This window comes from Empidonax traillii, unplaced genomic scaffold (assembly GCF_003031625.1).
Source record: "Empidonax traillii isolate 1590-97213 ecotype Southwest subspecies unplaced genomic scaffold, ASM303162v1 scaffold256:size688067, whole genome shotgun sequence".
NCBI classification, from domain to species: Eukaryota; Metazoa; Chordata; class Aves; order Passeriformes; family Tyrannidae; genus Empidonax; species Empidonax traillii.
In genome coordinates this window covers 263519-281111 of record NW_020955449.1, presented here as the reverse complement: position 1 = coordinate 281111, position 17593 = coordinate 263519, and the positions used below count along the sequence as shown (strand labels likewise).

Below are 17593 nucleotides of genomic sequence, written 5' to 3'. Positions count from 1 at the left end.
AAACACAGGAACAGGCATTTGTGTTACATAGCAACTATGAGGCCATCACTAACAAAGAAGTGCAGGTTTCCAAACCATCTCTGCTCAGTTTCGGGTGGGAGGTTTTGTTTCTGTGTTGGCTTGGAATTTGTAGTTTGTCTTGTCAAAAGATGATGGTTGTGTTGGAAATTAATATTTAGCAACCACTGGTTAATTGACTGAGGCTTTTTGGTGGCAGTTCTAGGAACTATTGGTTCTTTCAACAAGTTCTGAAAATGAGCTCTCATAGAAATACAACCATATCAAATTGTAGTGAGGTTGCAGTTGAGCCTTGCCAAGAGAGGTCAAAAATAGTCACATGCATTAATTACATGTTGCCTGGGTTTTCCCTGCAGACTGAAATTGTCTGCGAAGGCTGGAGGTCAGTATTTCAAAAGATGATGATTTTTAATGGAGTCTGTGTCAGAGCCACAACTTGGAGAATAACAACACCCTGGCCATCGAGCCTGAATACAGCTCCCTCAGCAGGAACTGCCCTTGTGCCTCTTGTGGAGAGGCTATGTGGGGGGGAGGACAAAGGGAGAAAACAGCATTTTGTGGAGTCAGGCTTTTCAAGGGCCACGAAAGTCGTGTCGGAGTGATGCAAGTGGGGGACAGGAGAGGGTAGCGGCGATGTTCTGTCCCCCGGACTTGCGAGCTGGCGGTTGCAGTGCCCGGCTTAGCAGCGCCCGCCTGAGCGCCGCAGCCTCGCTCCCTGCTTTCCACATCCTTCCCGCTCCCCTCGGCCACCTCCCGCCGCCCGGACCCAGCGCCTGCTGCCCCTCGGAGCCAGCCCAGGGTGCCCGGCGCTCCCTCCACCGGGCGCGGCGCGGCTCCTCCCCGCACCGGCAGGCGGCCGGGCCGGTGTTCTAGCCGCCCTTTGGAGCCTTGTGTGCGTCCATCCCGGCCGCCATTGTTTCTTCCTCCTCACGGGCGTCCTTCCCGGGCAGCGCTGCTGCTCCCCGGAAGGGTCGGTGCCGGCGCTTGGGGAGCGATGACTACGGTGCGGAGAGAGGCGTTCGGGCGGATGCCCGCGGAGCAGGGAGGCGGAGAGGTGGAGAAGTTCGTCTTAGAGTCGGACAGCGTGAAAGTGGAGATCCTGTCCCTAGGGTGCATCATCACCGCTCTGGAGACTAAAGACAGGGATGGGAAGTTTTCAGATGTTGTCCTAGGATTTGACACTTTGGAAGGTGGGTCTAAATCCGTTTCTTAAAAAATGAACCCCCCACAATCAGGCATTTTAACAATTTAACCAGCGTTTACAGCGTGATCATCTTCTTGCCCGTGATTTGGGTCCCCTCCAAATCACGGGCTGAACAGATACACTTCCTGCTGCCTTTCCTGGCAGGATGTGGTGGATGTGGAAGTGGGACACTGGTGGCTCCATCTTGCAGTGTTCCCTTCTGTTGGGGCACCTCTGAGTCACACCTTAACTGCAAGAGCCCTTTTCTGCAAATGTGCAAAGAATACAAGATCCCATCAAGCTATTTTAATCAATAGTGAGCTGTGTGTCCTGTGAAACACTGGAACTGCAATCATGTATTTAGTCCTGGAGGGAAACAGAGAGAGAGACCTCTGAGTCCATAAGCACACCTGGAGACCACCTGTCTTGTCCCAGTCCTTCTGTTTAACCTTGTGCTGTTTTTCTGGACAGGTTACACAAAGAAGCACCCCTACTTCGGTGCTGTCGTTGGGCGAGTTGCCAACAGAATTGCAAAGGGGAGGTTCACCTTGGACGGGAAGGAGTATCAGCTTTTCCTCAACAATGGGCCCAACAGCCTGCACGGAGGAGCCAAGGGATTTGACAAGGTGAAAATCAGGCTGGCAGTCCTAGTGTCCTCCCAGCACACAGCCTGTGGGGTTGTGGCAAGAGGGTATGATGTCTTCCCTTCCAACCCTGTAGTATTTTCTAGTGGTTATTGAGTTGAATCAGCTCAGAAAGTGCTGTGAGTGCAGGAATGGAGGGAAGTGAGACAGATCTTGTGAGCTGCTGGGTTGGCTTGTCTTTGCCTGAGTTTGCAGGGCTTCTTTGTGTCTTCCTTGATGCTGTGCTGAGGGGTGCTGTGCTTCCTCTGTGTGACTGCAGCCTGAGGCCTCATGAGCCCAGTTCTGACAGGGTTGTCCTGGGCAAGGTGCTGCTCCTGTGGAGTCTGGCTTGGGACACAAAGGTGAGGACCAATCTCAAGTGCAATGGAGGCTCCCCAGGTGCCAGCTGTACCACCCTGGAGTGTGTACTGTAGTTGTGCCAGTGCCCAAAGAAAGTGTCCTGGGGAACAGGGGTCCACACAGGAGTTTAGAGGCTGGTACCTGCCCATAGCTCCTCCCAGAGTCAGAAGGACCTGAGTTTGCAGAAACTGTCGTTGCTGCTTGCTTGTAACAGCACTTCCAAGTAAGGGGAGAGCAGGATAGTGCTGCAGATTCAGTGCAGTCATTGCATGCACCCTTCCGTGCCCCCTGGCTCTCACTCTGACTCAGCAGTGGGGAACTAGATCAGGCCTGAAATCCCAGGATCCAGGACCACTGTATCTCCTTCCCAGCCCTCCCCTGCGAACTCGTGATTTAAAATAACCTTTCCCTGGCTTCAGGGCACTCAGCCTTTTTCATCTTCTCCCAAGAGCTGTTGCTGAAGTCAGATAATGTCCCTGCACTACGGATGGTAACAGCAACAGAGCATTTCTTCTCTTGAAAGCCTTGCTGATAACCCAGCTTCACTGCAGAGCAGGCTCAGAAGTCTCTGCTTTCCTGGGCTTTGTCAGATCAAATGTGTTTGTGACGAGCAGGTAGCTGATCCACCATTTCCCCAGAGGAACACGTGAATGTGCTGGTGCAGCTGCTTTCCTGGGTTAATGTTTTATTTCATGAAAGGACGTCCAGGCCAATGGGACAAAAGTCAGAGTGTCTATAAAAAAAAATCACTTCTAGGCAGTACAGTGTGAGCTGGCATCAGCTTGGGATGAAATGCTCCTCAGCAACCTCAGAAAAATGGGAGTACCGGGGTGCCTGGGCTGTTGTACCCCAAAGAGGACAATTTGCTTTAAGGTTTCTTTATACACTCTGACTCCTGTGATCTGAAGCTGAAAATGTGCACTCCTTTGCACCTGAGGCTTCCGAGCTGTCTTCTGCAGGTGGGGGATGTGGTGTCTTCCCCTTGGTTGCGGAAGGCACACCAGCTTGTTGGGGACAAGGCAGTGACATCCCTCAGCCAGAGCTGTGTGTCCTCTGGCCCACAGGGCACACATGGGCACCTGCTCAAGACCTCCTCCAGCTAGGAAGTGATCACTGTTCAGAGATAATCCTGAAACACAAACAAGACACACCGGCATTTGACTGTGACTGTCTCGATCATCTTGTCAGTGTTTCCTGATCTTGCTGATCTGAGTGCTGCAGTCAGTGTGTGGTCTGATGAGTGTCTTGCAGCTGTGCTTGCATGGCAGCAGTACGTGACCACACTGCTGGGGGACTTTAGAAAATAACCCTCTTAGCTTAAAAAAAATAATGATACCTGTATGCTTCCTGAACTTCAGTAGTTTTTTCTTTGAAGAACTTAAATAGAAACTCATATTTGAAATCGTAGCATCTGTAGAGCAGTTGGAGCTGCAGCTGACCTGCACTCTGTGCAGGAGGACCTGCTATGCAATCTGATATATTTGACATCCTCAGTTCCTATGTTTGGTGAAAATGCTGGCTTTTGACGGTGCCCCGTGTTTGTGATTTCTGGATAGGACATGAGAAAGATCATCTCAAAAGCGTTATCTGGCCCCCATTCCTAAATCTGTCGTCTTTGATTAGACAGTAACTATTCCTTAGGTAGATGCAAAACTTCAGAGCCCAGACACCTCACCTCTTATCACACATCCGTGCTTAGCATGAGGCCAGGGTCAAACAGCCTGTCTGGGCATCTGTGTATGGTGAGCTGCCTTGGTTCACTTGCTGGCATGTTTGACTTCAAGCAGAGCCCTGGTCTGTGGCAGGGGCAAGAATGGGAGAGGTGCCAGCTCTCTGGAGAGAGACCTGTGGATGTGTCTGGCAATACATCTGGTACTATTTAACCCAACCCCAGCCCCTGAGCAGGAGCTCCCAGTGTGTACTTACATTGTCCTAGAAGCCAGAGCCTAGTGAGCAGAGGGAAGGGTGGCAGCTCGTTGAAGTGATGTTGTACATCAGCAGATCCATGGAAGGGGGAATAAGTCCAGCTGCAGGGCAAAAATCAAATGTGTGGACTATCTTATACATGGAGTAATGCAGGTTGGAACAGACTGCCATGAGGCTGCCAAACTGCCTTGTTTATTTGGCTGCTCACTGGAAAACTTGTTCCCTGATGCTGGTCCTGGCTGACCAAGAGCAGGCTGGTGCTTGTGTTTTCTTCCTTTTTTCTTTTTTTTTTTTCAACGAGAAAAAAAAAAAAGTCCTTCATAGGGAGAAAAAGAATGATTGGTCTTTTTTTTTTCTTTTTCCCCTTCTAGGAGTAAGAGCAGGAAAAGTGAGTGAAAAAGCCTTTGTTTCAGTGCAGCATCCCTTGAGTGCCTTCTGTCCCCGGGTTTAGCCCAGGCTGTGGCAGCAGAGAAGGATACCATGTTTCCCATCACTGTCCCACCAATATCATGCTCTTTGCAGGTTCTCTGGAGCCCCCAGGTACTCCCGGATGGCGTCCGCTTCTTCCGGCTCAGCCCTGACCTTGAGGAAGGGTATCCTGGAGACCTGAAAGTCTGGGTGACCTATACCCTTAGTGGCAGGCAGCTGGCCATCAACTATCGAGCCCAGACCAGCAAGACAACACCCATCAGCCTGACAAACCACGCATACTTCAACCTCGCAGGGCAGGTAAACGTGGGGAGATGAACTCTGTAGAGAGACACCGTGCAAGGGAAGAAAGCCTGGGAACCCGTGGGATGATCCATGAGCTTCCCAGGGGATCGCTGGGACCAACATGCTGGTCTGGGGACACAGCATGTTTTTGGGGACACAGCAGTGGGGGTTGTCTCTATGCATTGTGGGCTGCATGCAGGGACAGGACAGAATTACACAGACCTCAGATGAGGACATGTTGTCTCAGTGGTTCTTGAATATTAGTTCTCCTTTTGTGTGTAACTGGGGAGCTTCAGTCTCTCCTGGTCCCTTGGGAAGATTACAGAAGAGGTACCCTGCTGTGCCCTAATGCTGGGCTGACATTTCTTAGCTGTATTCTGTTGGCACTTGTGAGATAACGTGCTGAACCCTTGCATGGGTGTGTGCTTCCAATCCGCTTAGATGCAGAGGGGAGCCAGGTTCTAAAACATTCTCATAAGTAAGATTTAAGGCACAAATGAGGCCAGATGATGGATCTCAAAACAATAGTTCAACTTTATTTTGTAACACAAGAGAGCAGAGAGAAAGAAGGAAGATAAAAAAGTAGGAAAAGCTAAGGGTAGCTGTTAAAAGCACAGGACAGGAGTTACCACCACCACGGAAGTTCTGCTGGCTTGCAAGCTAGTAGATCTCTGCTGGGTTTCTTCCCTGGTCACCTTGTATACTCTGAGGAACCAGCAGGGTAACAGAGTGGCAGCAGCTCCCACAGCACTCCTCAAACATCCCCCCCAGCAGTCTCCAGGCACGGCCTTAAATACTCTCGCCGTGGTAGCCCCGTTACGCCCATTGGCCACTTCACCAGTATCCGAGGGAAGGTCATCTGCTACTAAGATGGGCCCGGAGTGCCCATTGGCTGGTTCCCCACTCTCAAGCAAGATCTGCCTGGCCTACCCTATTTGGGAGAGTAAGTCCTTCCCGCGTTTTTTTGATTGTAACAACTTTTTATCTTTTTTGCTCATCTGCCTGCCTCTGCTGGCTTGCTAGGTGCCTCCTGGAGCTTTTGCAAGTAGCTCAGCTCCTGCAGCAGCCTGGCTGTGGCATCAAGGCATTTTAACTCCATGCTCGAGACAATGACGAAGCGGACTCCATCTTGTAATCAGACTCCATCTTGTAATCAGTCCACTACAGGGTGGTGCAATTGAGTTTGGAGCCTCTAGTGCCAGCACTGAAATACCCATGTCAAAATGGGGAGGAGAAACATCATGAAAAGGGGATGTGAGATAGCCAAGTTGCAGAGTAGCAAGGTTGCAGTAGCCTCGTGCAGTGGGCTCTCACACTCTGTTCTGGGTCCTGTCATCCAAACAGGCAGTTAACTGCAGCAGTGTTTTAGTCTCACCCTGTTTATAACTGAGGAGGAATAGGATCTGAGAAATAAAATGTTGCTGGGCAGAGTAATAGAATAGTATAATGCAGTCACGCTTGGATGTGAGACAAAGACACTTAAAAGTGTTAGTGAGAGACAAGCCAGCTCCTCTGTGCAGGAGCTCTGCTCAGGCTGCTGCTGATAATGGCTGTGCAGTTGTTAGTGTACCCTCTGCTTGTACTGCCAGAGGTACAGTAATACCAACACCTCCAGTGTGCAGCTCAGGCGTGTTCCAGAGGAACAAGAGACCTTTAGGCATGAAATTGCTCCTCAGATTAGATAGTGACCTGAAGGCTCAGCTTTGATCCTGCTTCCCTTCTAGCCCAGCAGGTTCCCTGCCAGCATTCTCGAGGCTGTGGAAGAGGAGGAGGAGCTCACCCCTGCTGCAGTGCTGGAGATGAGCCAGGAGGATGGGTTGCATTCCCCCCTGCTTGCTTCCTTCCCCCTTTGCTGGATAGTCAGTCTTCAGTGTGGTACTGCTTGGTGAGGTACAAGCCCTGTGGGATTTACAGTTCTTAGGGCCCATGAAGGTTTTAGCCTGTGCCAGTACCTTTGCCCAGGGTAGGATGATGGCCAGGAGGCCCCATAGGCACTACCAGATCAGCTGTAGCACCACTGTGGATAATAAGTTCCCATGTGAGCTTAGGGCTGCTTGAGCAGTGGAAGGGCTGCAGCAGGAATCCCAGCATTTCCCATCCTCCTGCAGGGCTCCCCGGATGTCTATGACCACGAGATCTCCATTGAAGCAGATTCCTACCTGCCTGTGGATGACACCAAGATCCCTACTGGTGGGTGGTGCGGCACGTGTGGCACATGGGGAGAGCGGTTTGTCAGAGGAGTATTTTGGTGCTGGGAGCAGCACTGCCCAGCAAGGGGGACACACCAGCACCAAGGGGATCCCAGGGGCCCTCATCCAAGGGCACAGTCCCACTGCTCCTGAGCAGAATGGGCAGAGCCAGGTCCTGATTACATCACCAGCCCCAGACCTGGAGGCCAGGTCTGCCTCGGGGGTGCAGGCAGGAGGAGCAGGAAATGGGGCCAGAGGCATGTGTGATGTGAGACTGCAACATGGGTCCGTACAGAAGACAAGCTACCTGGGACACCTGGAGGAGTGGATTCCCTGGTTCATGTGGCTTTTGCTCAGCTTTGCATGTCATGCCTGTGCACAAGCAGAGGAAAAGCTTGAGGCCATGCCAAAACCACTGCCCTGTTTCTCCCTGCTTCTTTCACCACAGAGATGTTTCACATCATAGTTGTAGCCAGTTTGCTACCTCTGCTTTTTGCAGTTCCCTCTTCTGTGTGTAATCTTAGTCCTGGGGTGAAGACAAGGTTTATGCAAGTGTTAAAGACAGAGCCTTGGCATGCAATGGCTGCTGTATTTTATGTAACTGAATCAGAATGGTTTCATTTTTTCCCAAAGTGTTTTTCCACCTCATGGCTGAATTGAGTAACTGTGTTCCTTTTAGACAGGGTCAGGAGCCACAGAAACGTGCTGCTGTCAAGTGCAGACTGATGCTTCCCGAGGTTTGCAGGGTATACTTGGTGCAGAGCCACAGCCAAGCTGTATGCATGGCTGCAGTGAGCAGAGCACAGCTCATGGGGCCTGCAACAGGGCTGGGATGTCCCCACACCACCATCCCCAATGCTGGCACCTGCCTACTGACCTTTGGAAACCTCTCTCTTTAGAGAGGAATAGAAAAAAATGTGACTTTAGGAAAACATCCCTTCCTTTTGTCTTCCCCTTTTTTCCTATGCCAAACCCGTTGCCTTTGGGTTGGTGTGACTGTGTTTTGCACTGTTTACTATGTCTTAGGGCTGTTCTTGCTTCACAGGACTTGATTCCCACAGCAGGCTTTAAAAAAGACAAGAGAAAATGCTGGGTTTGTGGTCTTTAACCATTTTCCTGAAACAATGCCCTGAGGCAGAAGGGGACCACTGATCCCATATTCATCATCCCATAGGTGGATCACCTTCATGGCCACCTCAGAGGTGTTTATTCAGAGATCTGGAAGGAATAATTTCTTTATACAGAGATAGATAGTGTCTGTAGGTAAATATTATGCATACAAAAACATTAATATACAAGAAGTTTAGGGTTTATATTAGCTCGTACAGTTACAAATACAAACCTCCCTTGTGTTTTCTTGCTCCTTATCTGTGCTTTATCCCTGCTAAGGACAGCAGCACCCCAGGGGCTGCCAGCTGTGCTGGGGGACAAGGTAAGTGATATCCCAGCCCAAGTCACAGTGGCCACAAGGGGAGCTTGCTTGAAGCAGGACACTGCACCGAGACAAGGATCACAAATGGCTAAAACCCCTCGGCTAATCAAACCAACGGTTCTCAATCCTGTCCTGGAACCAGCCCCACAGAGGTTTGCTGGTGTGTGGAGGAGTGGCTGACGCTGTTGTTCTCCTTGCTTAGGGGAGGTGGCCACCGTGCAGGGCACTGGATTTGATCTCCGGCAGCCTGTGGAGCTGGGAAAGCACTTGCAGAAGTTTCACCTGGATGGCTTTGACCACAACTTTTGCCTGCAGGAGGTGCAGTCTCCACACCTTGTAGCCAGGTAGGCTGGGACCTTGGCAAGGGGTCCTCAACCCCTAGAGCTGTGGGGTGCCTGTTCAGCCAGTCCCTTGGCATCTTCCACTGGCATTTCCCCAGGGTTCGCCACCCACCCACCGGCAGGACCATGGAGGTTCACACCACCCAGCCTGGCATCCAGTTTTACACCGGGAACAACCTTGATGGCTCCCTGAAGGGCAAAGGTGGCAACACATACCCCAAGCACTCGGCTTTCTGCCTGGAAACCCAGAACTGGCCCGACGCCGTCAACAAGGTGAACTGTCTGTTCCCTCCACAGGGGCTGCTTGGGTCCTGTGGCAGGGGCCCATACCCTCACCACCCTCCATGTCTCTGGGGCATTAAATATATAAACAGTCTTGGAGAGGCTTTGTAGACACCAGAACAGAAGCAGGCACAGGTCACAGCATACTGTGGCCTCAGAGAGGGATCAGTCAGCACAGCAGGGACTAGCCCTGTGCAGCCCAGCTTCCCAAAGCATGGAGTCTAGAGCAGAAGACCCTACCGGGGCCTTGCCACGTCCTCATAAATCTGAATTATTCCTTATGACCTGAATTCAACCAGTGGGAGGACTCGCCCACTCAGCCAGACGGCAAATGATAGGGGGTTACACACTGCTGCTGGAAATGGCTGGGGGGAGCTGTAGGATGATGCCCTGGGAAGGCCAAAGGGATGCAGCTGTGCTTTCATAAGCCTTTGTGGTTCCACAGAATTCATTCAGTCACTGATGTGCTGCCGTCTCTCCCCAGCCCCACTTCCCCAATGTCCTGCTCCATCCAGGTGAGGAATACAACTCCACCACTTGGCTCGTGTTCAACACTGCTTGAGGAGAAGGACTGCTGACTCCTACCAGTGAGGGGGGTAAGCGCCTCCAGCAGCTTAGCCAGAAACCCTGCCAGGTGCCGAACAGAGCTCTCCAACTACCCTGGATGATGATCCCGCTTGGGAGCATTTTATTTCCTCTTGTGGTTTTCACCCGTGGTTTCTGCTGGCTTTGACTCCTGTCACCACCTCTGCTTCTATCTGTTCTGTGCAAAGCTCTCACACTCTGTGTAGCGTCACCCTGGGCACTAGGTTTTGTTTTGCAGTAAAAAATGCACTGAAGACACCTTGTTTAGGGATATGGTACGTCTTCAGCTCCAACTACAGCAGGTATATTCTGTGATATTCATGCAGAGCATGTGGGAAGGCTGATGCAGTTGTGGTTGTTCATTACAACATCTGCTATTTCCAGCTAAGTGCTCTGAGCTGTGCTGGCTGCTGCTGTCTTTACACAGTGCCCAGTGCTTATGCAGAATAGCTTTGTGGAAGACGGTGTGCTGGGATTATCCCACCTGGCTGCCCTGGATCCTCTGGTTCAACTCCTGTTTCAAAGCCAGCAAGAGCTGCACAAGAGCATAGTATGGAAGATGCCTTGGCTGCTGAAGTGAAGCAGGCACATCCATTTAGTCCTGAATATACAACTGCAGGAGGAAAACCATCATCTTAATGTTGTGTTTCCACATGAAATATGTAATCTCAAAACCCCTGCAACAGGGGTCTGTCTGATGAAAACCTCCATGTTTCTGAGGTTTCCTAAAAAATTAGCATAAGCCAGGGGATGGCTGTACCATTATATTACGTAGCTGACAGCCCTCTTCCCAGGGAAAGAGGTAGACAGTTCTTGGGCCAGGCACCCACTTGGAGAGCAAAGCCCACTAGCAGGGAATGCCAGATTGCAAAACAGGAGAACCCCATTATGAGAGTGGAGTTTGCCCATCGCACCAGAGACCTTGGATACATGTCCCCTTGCCCGTGACCCAGGCTGTGTGGGGTTGCAGAGGGTGTCCAGAGGCGCAGGGCCCAGGGTCACAGCAGTAGCCATCACACAACACACCTCTCAGGGAATCTTTTCCAATTACTCACACTGTATGGAATTTATGGTGAAATCCTCCTAAACTCAGGTGAGAGCTTGAGCTGCACAGCCTCCAAGGATGATGATGAGCTAAGGGAGGCAGCACGGCCACCCTCAATTTTGGACACCACAGTTGCACAGAAGCAGATGTCAGCTTTGTCACTGCTCCCTCTCTGCACCTTGAAGTGCTTGCTGTCCTTCGCAGTGGCCATCCCTGCCAGCACAGCCCTGCCTCCTTGCTCGCTCTTGCTGCTACACCTAGGTTTAGAGGAACCCCAACCCCCTACAGAAACCCTGGGCTCCTCAGCTCAGTCTTCCACGGTGTCTCTGGGTACTGAAAAACAGGTACCAGCATAGCTGTCATGTCAGTCTGCAGGTTTATTGTGGAGTAGGTTTGCCGTAGGAGTACAGAAAAGAAAAGGTGATCAAATTCCAGAGCAGTGGCATACGTGTGCCTCTGACCAGGCACACCATAAACCGGGCAGGCAATGCACAACCAGTAAATATTCCAAACACGTACCACAGGCTTTGAACATTTGGGCTGAATCACTGCGGGGTAATATTGGTGCCACCCCCTGCTCTCCCACTGCAGCAACAACGGAATTTAACGGGTATTGCAGGAACACTGATCAGGAACACTGATCATTGCACCCAGCACAGGGAACACCAACACCCATCGTGGGCAGCAGGGAGGATCCAGGCACAGGAAGCACCATAGCAGTGAGGACCAGGCACAAGGGCCAGATGATGCTGCAGCAGGTCAGTACACTCAGAATCTGGACTGTTGACTCACACTGGAAAAGCTCCATGTTAACAGTAAACCTGGTTCTTGAAAACCAAGGGTTACTCAAGGTGTGACCCATCTTGTAACTTTGTTTCCATGTGAGCTGCTCTGCTGTGGTTTACACATTGGAATCAAAGTGCCATAAGAGATTTCATTAGAAACCCAAACAGGCCTTGCTTTCCATTTCAGTGCTTATTTACTGCTGAAACTGGCCTTTATTTCTGCTAGATATCCCATCCTAGCAAGAAAAAAGTTTGCTTTTCTCCCCTCTGCCTACCAGTTTGTTTGTTCACAGTCTAACATTGTTTCCAGTCTTTTGCTGTGATCTGTGTCAACAAAATGCCTTATCATACAATTTTTTATACAGAATGAGGACAGAGTTTGACACACCTATACACAAATAATTAGTCCTGCAGGCTGTACATCTGCTGTAAGGAATTAGCATAATTCAACAAAACCATCTCCAGGATACGGAGGCTGCTTTAAAAACATACCAGTTTCTGTGAAGAAGATTAGAACTCCTAAGGTCAGTTGTGAGAATCTTAAAGGAGAAGAGTTCGAGTGAGCTGCAGAAAGACTGGTAACAGCTTTCTTTCACCTCTCAAACACATTTTCATAAGGTCCTTCAGAAAGTAGGTCAGAAGACCTTATGTCTTCCATCAAAAAAGGAAAACCCGCATTGAGATACTATAAGAAGTTTTCTTTATATTAATAGCCTAAGAAATAACTAATAACTTATTACGGCTTTCTGTTACCTTTAGAGGTTTCTGCAGATGTTATCTGCTTAAAGTTTATCCTTAAATTTTTAAGCATCTGGTATCACCAAACACCAGGGAATAAGCTTTGCAGAGTGAGCAAATCAGGGAAAAAAAGGAATGCCCACTAAATAATCATCAAGGAATGAAAAGGTCATATGCCAATTTTTATCCATCTGCGCAAACAGACATGGATTTTATCCACTTCAAAGAAGGCAGGAACCGATCCTCTCACTGAAGACCATTCAACACTAGATGTGAAAGTGGCTGTCTTGAGAAGACACTGACCAGTGTTAGTCATTCCCATTTTAGACATTTTTCATCCACATTACATGGCACACAGCTAAAATTACCCAAATGTTAACAGAAGCAGCAGGGTTACTACAGAGAGGTTTTAGTTAAAAATACACATTTTATTTCAATGTGCCAATAAAAAAGTCCCACATTTTCATATCACAGGAAGTTATTTCATACAATAAAAAGAGACCTGTGCTAGTCTATTGGTGTGACTAACTCAGAAGACCCAGATCATGCCAAATTTTAGTTGATATACTCTTCTATCTACATTCTTACATTTACAAAGACACCACAAAATCCCTTATAATAATGTAAGCAAAATAACTTTCTTCCTAAAAGATTAAATTCATAACTTTAATCCATTCTTTCAGGACTTGCACTTCGTTGCGGGCTTCCTGATGGTGAGTGGCTGAAAGGAAAAGAATCCACAATTAACATTTCAGCAGTCCTTTGGGATTCACAAATACAGGAAAAAGCAACAGGAGGACACCTAGACTCTGGCACCCTTTAAGCACTTTTTTAATAAGATAACCAATCAGTATGGACAACAGTAATATGTTGATGACTTAGACTTAATACTTTTTTTTCTTTTGAATTTTTGCATTTCTTTCCTGTTATTTTTATAATACAATTTAAATGTGATTACTGTAAGGCTATCTAATTACTAATAGTGACCTTCAGAAAGGTAAGATACCCTTTCACTGTTCTGAAACAGCAGCTTGTCAAAAACCATTGTGATCATTCAGCATTTGTGAGCACATATGCATGCCCTTGTGATTGTTTGACACTGAAGTTGTAAAAATGAACTATTAAAGAAATAAAATTAGAGAAAAAATGCTGCTGGTTTTGTCACTACACATAATGCATACACACAGGGAGAAAACTATTTACTGACTTATTGGGATAGAACAAATAATCAGCAGTAAAAGTCTCAGGCTTGCTCTTCCATTCCTGACTGCTCTGCCGGGTTACTCCACCTTCCCCAACCTCCATGTAGCTTATAATGAGACTGAAAGCTGATTTCCACATTTATTCTGTGTTTTAAGCTCATCAGTCTTTATGCAATCACACTGTTAGTGAACTGAAAGGAACAGGGGAGCAAACAAAGATGGGACGTAACACTGCTACATAACCAGTACCCTGAGGAATTACTACCATGTGTACATATTGCCATATAGAAAGCCAAAATCACAACATTATTTCTGTCAGAGATCTCAGGAAAATACGTTTCCAGTATTTTCCTACAAGCAGCAGTTAAACTCCTCAGCAGAAATCAATGCAGATACTAAAATGCCAGTTCTGGAGTTTATGTTATTAGTAGGGAGATCAACATACCTTCTCTTTGGAGATGGTGATCGGGACTTTGACCGACTGTCAAAACAGAATATCAGCAATGCAGCTTAAAGATCAAGTACTTTTATATTCAAAACTTTTATATTTTAAAAAAGTGCATGTATCAGAAAGCAATGGAATTAATATGGGATCTAGTCAGAAGGTCTTTCCAATGGCAAATTTTTCAAATCAACTTTTACTTTGACAGGGACTCTCTATTCATTTACCGGGGAGATTAATTTTAAGCAACAGTCTTGAGCAGAGAGAACAGAAAAACAAGGGGTAGGTAGTACTGAGGTGAGGCTTCGAGTAGAGAAACATCATCACAGATTCCTGATGTTTTATCAACAGCATTTACAAAGCTCAAGCCCTTTTACTTATGGATAGAAAAATATAACAACTGAGCACAAACCCACAAAAAATTAGAAGTATATTGGAAACTACAAATAGTTAATGAAAACAAAGGGACAGGTCTGTGAAGCTGTCCCAGAGTTACAGAGGAAATTTTATAATCTCTGTCATATCACAAACAGATTAGCTGGGGGCTCACGTTGGGAGATTTTTTTTCTAAAGGACCAGGCTCTGTTAATCATGCAAACCTAGCACTGAATTTGAGACACTACTGCAGGCTCTATCTGTGCATGCTCACCTCTTAGCCGGAGAGCCAGACTTTGATCTGCCATGAGACCTAGACCTACAAGAAAAAGGAACAGTCAGCAGGGAAGCTGAGAGCACACATGTTCCCATGTTTGAGACATCAGGAGTGACACTCAACGTATGAGAACTATCATGCTGAGCACAAAGAATCCTGCAAGTTTCCAGGGCTTTGCCTGCCAAGTTTCAGAGGAAAGCTTTAAACATGGATGCTGCACATGTTGCTCTGTACTTTGGTGTCTGACTGATGACCAGTGTTTGCTGATGCAGGTGGAAGGAATACATGAACAACCCAAATCCTGACCAATATATAAATAAAAAAGTCATGTTCTAAATTTGCAAGTTTTATTAGGCTTGACCACTACAGTTAAACTGGCTGCAGACAGAGCATTCCTCAAGAATCTTTCTCCTCTGTGAAGTTCAACTTACACATGCACTTGCTTCAAATATTTTTGAAATGTCTGAACTTAATCCTTGTGAAAAAAACTGTCCTAAATGTCAGCCTTTGAGATAAGACTGCTGCACCATAAGAAACACTAATACTGCCTGAAAGCCTAACTGAAACTTTTAGATCCCCAAAGGAAGTGTTCTATATTCCACCTCCAAGGTTTTCCACAACTTCCAGTTGTATGTTGTGATGCTGTCAAACCAGCAAACATCAAGTACTTGTTCAGTCTGTCCTCCTCATGAATCCAGAGCTTTTCTCTGGGTGTGACACATTCCGTGGACTCTTCTATAAAGAAACCATCTTTCAACTGCCTCGTGAAGTGTAGCAGTGACTTCACTAGAGTTAAGCACCATTATTTTGCCACTTCTTTATACTTTTACATCTGTAACTTCCTCTGCCTCAGTCACCTAATTTCTACTTACAATGAAAAGTGTCACACAATAGTCTAGAAATGTCACTAAAGGTATTTTTTACCCTGCAGAAAACCACCCTGGTAATGAAAAAGAGAAAACAATGGTGGTAAAATCAAGGTGTTTTTTGAGAATCTGCTGACTGTAGCTGTTTTCTGCTCATCACCAACAGGGAATGAGCCATGATTAAGTCACGTTGAAACAACTGGAATTAAGATTCAACAGGTAGAAAAATGTACCTGATCTACTGCCTTGAGGAACATCCTTCTCTCTTTATTAGTTTCTGTGTGAGCTTTTCTCTCTTTATTATTCTGTGTGAGCTTCTGCTCTTAATTAAGCCATCTTCTGGTCTTCACCTCCTTTCCCTCAAAAATTCTGTGATTGCTTGCTGTTCCATTCTCAGAAAATGCCACCTTCAGCTTTAGGCTTTTCCACTTCTCCCTTCAGCTAAAAGCTTCCCTTTATTTTTCTATGTTTCTTCATGGTTAACCATTATGTTACTTGTTTCAAAGAGCAGCCACCAAACCAGGACAGCAGGCACGGGGATGGGCTGGGGGCATAAGCAGCACCATCTCCAGAGCAGAACTTCCATTTACTCTTGTTCTCCTGACAGTCCATCCAGCACATCCAGCGTGTCAAGCACACTGCCTGGACAGGGCTCCATGAAGCACCAGCTGCATTTACTTACTATGAACTAGAATTTAAGAGAACAGATGACATCTTGTGTTCCTCTAAAATTTGATCATTACTCTTATGACACATTTATTGGTACAGAGTAATTCTCATTGGTGTGTATCTCAAATAAAAGTCAGCTCCTGCAGACAGACACTTTGTTATTCAACAGAGTTGGAATTACATCTGCAGCACTCAGGGCACTACTAAGCCCTTCTGGACTTGCCTGGCTGCATACATTAATGCATTAATACACTACCAAAACGGCATCCTGATTTCTCGCAAAAATAATAGGAAGAATCTACAATCTTGTGTGTGCTACGCAAAAAAAAATAAACTTTTAAGATAAGTGTTTGCTCTGTTAGCTGTTAATGCAACCCGATCAAACCAGTACTTGTGATGACTACAGAGACCTGGATGACAGTGCCATGCAAAACAATAAAAAGAGAAAGAACAATCTTCTGCATTGCTTTTTAAAACTACAAACATCTAAGTTAGTGCAGAGAAAATGCAACTTTTTCAAAAAAAGTTAACAGTTGTTAGAGAGCCTAAACAGACTTTAAAGCAACTCTTACCAAGTATCAGCAGTCACAGAAGAGATCTTACCTGCTTCGGGGCCACGTAACAGATCTTGACCTAGACCTGGATCTTGATCTAGACCTGAAATAAAAAAATTAAGATCAATGAAAAATTAGTCAACTCAACCAGAAGCGACGACAATTACAGCGCTACATAAATTAATGTCACATCTTGAACTTAAAAGCTACATTTTGCACATAGAAATTCATTATGGGAGATGCTGTTGTGTAAAGTCCCAAAACTCACTGAATTACCATGCCAGTGAATTTGCTTAGGATTATCAGAAACTTTTTAAGAAGCTGACTTCTAGAGCTCAACACCTTTTGAAGTCTGCTATCCAAAACCTAATTAAATCAGAAAATTCCAACAAAAGTAAAGCACACAGTATTTTAAAAATTTCTACTAATTACCTTGATCTCTTCAAAGAACCCGATCGGGACCGGCGGGGAGACACGGACCTAGACCTACGAGGAGAAACGGACCGGGACCTACGATAGGAAGCTGACCTGGACCTGCCAAAAAATCAATTAAAGAGTTGTACAAGTGCAGCTTTTTCTAACCAGAACAAGAAAACAGGAATAAAAGACAAACTGAAGCACACCTCCTACCACGGCTCCGACTGCGTGACCGAGAATACCTCCTTCCTCGGGACCTCGAGCGCGATCTAGACCGGGACCTGGGTTTAGGTTAAAGAAAACAGGTATCACCAAACAGCTGCAGCAACCAGTGCATGTGAGGCCCTGCTGAAGTCAAAACTCATTTCAGACAACTAAGGAACTAGCATCTGTCATTTGGAAAAACTCTCTGGGCCTACTCGTCTTGAGCATTTTTACTACCTAGAAAAATGTTAAAAGCTGAATTACATTTGCAGAATTACATTAGAATAGAAAACACTGTAATGCGTATTTAAAATAAACCTTGCAAGTTTGCAGGTCGACCCTCTTTGGCCCAAGGTCTAGCAGATC

At 47.0% G+C, this 17593-nt stretch overlaps 2 protein-coding genes across 3 annotated transcripts in view; one reads left to right on the top strand and one right to left on the bottom strand.

The window, feature by feature from the left end:
* The first annotated feature begins 860 nt into the window (after positions 1-860).
* Positions 861-13363, top strand: GALM (galactose mutarotase). Its single transcript, XM_027889212.1, has 8 exons — positions 861-1208; positions 1673-1827; positions 4633-4839; positions 6933-7014; positions 8648-8789; positions 8885-9059; positions 9553-9664; positions 12905-13363. Exons 1-7 carry the CDS (start codon positions 1013-1015, stop codon positions 9628-9630), a joined length of 1035 nt encoding a protein of 344 aa, XP_027745013.1. The 5' UTR covers positions 861-1012; the 3' UTR covers positions 9631-9664; positions 12905-13363.
* Positions 12629-17593, bottom strand: part of SRSF7 (serine and arginine rich splicing factor 7) — a 6979-nt gene continuing 2014 nt past the window's right edge. For both annotated transcript variants that reach the window (XR_003571809.1, XM_027889213.1), the window contains 6 exons: positions 17230-17304; positions 17039-17140; positions 16656-16709; positions 14515-14559; positions 13869-13904; positions 12629-12942 (listed from right to left, as the gene is read on the bottom strand). Coding sequence is in view for 1 of the 2 variants with exons in the window: in XM_027889213.1 (XP_027745014.1) it covers positions 12888-12942; positions 13869-13904; positions 14515-14559; positions 16656-16709; positions 17039-17140; positions 17230-17304 (367 nt within the window). In the remaining variant the exon portion in view is untranslated. The remainder of the gene's footprint in view (positions 12943-13868; positions 13905-14514; positions 14560-16655; positions 16710-17038; positions 17141-17229; positions 17305-17593) is intronic.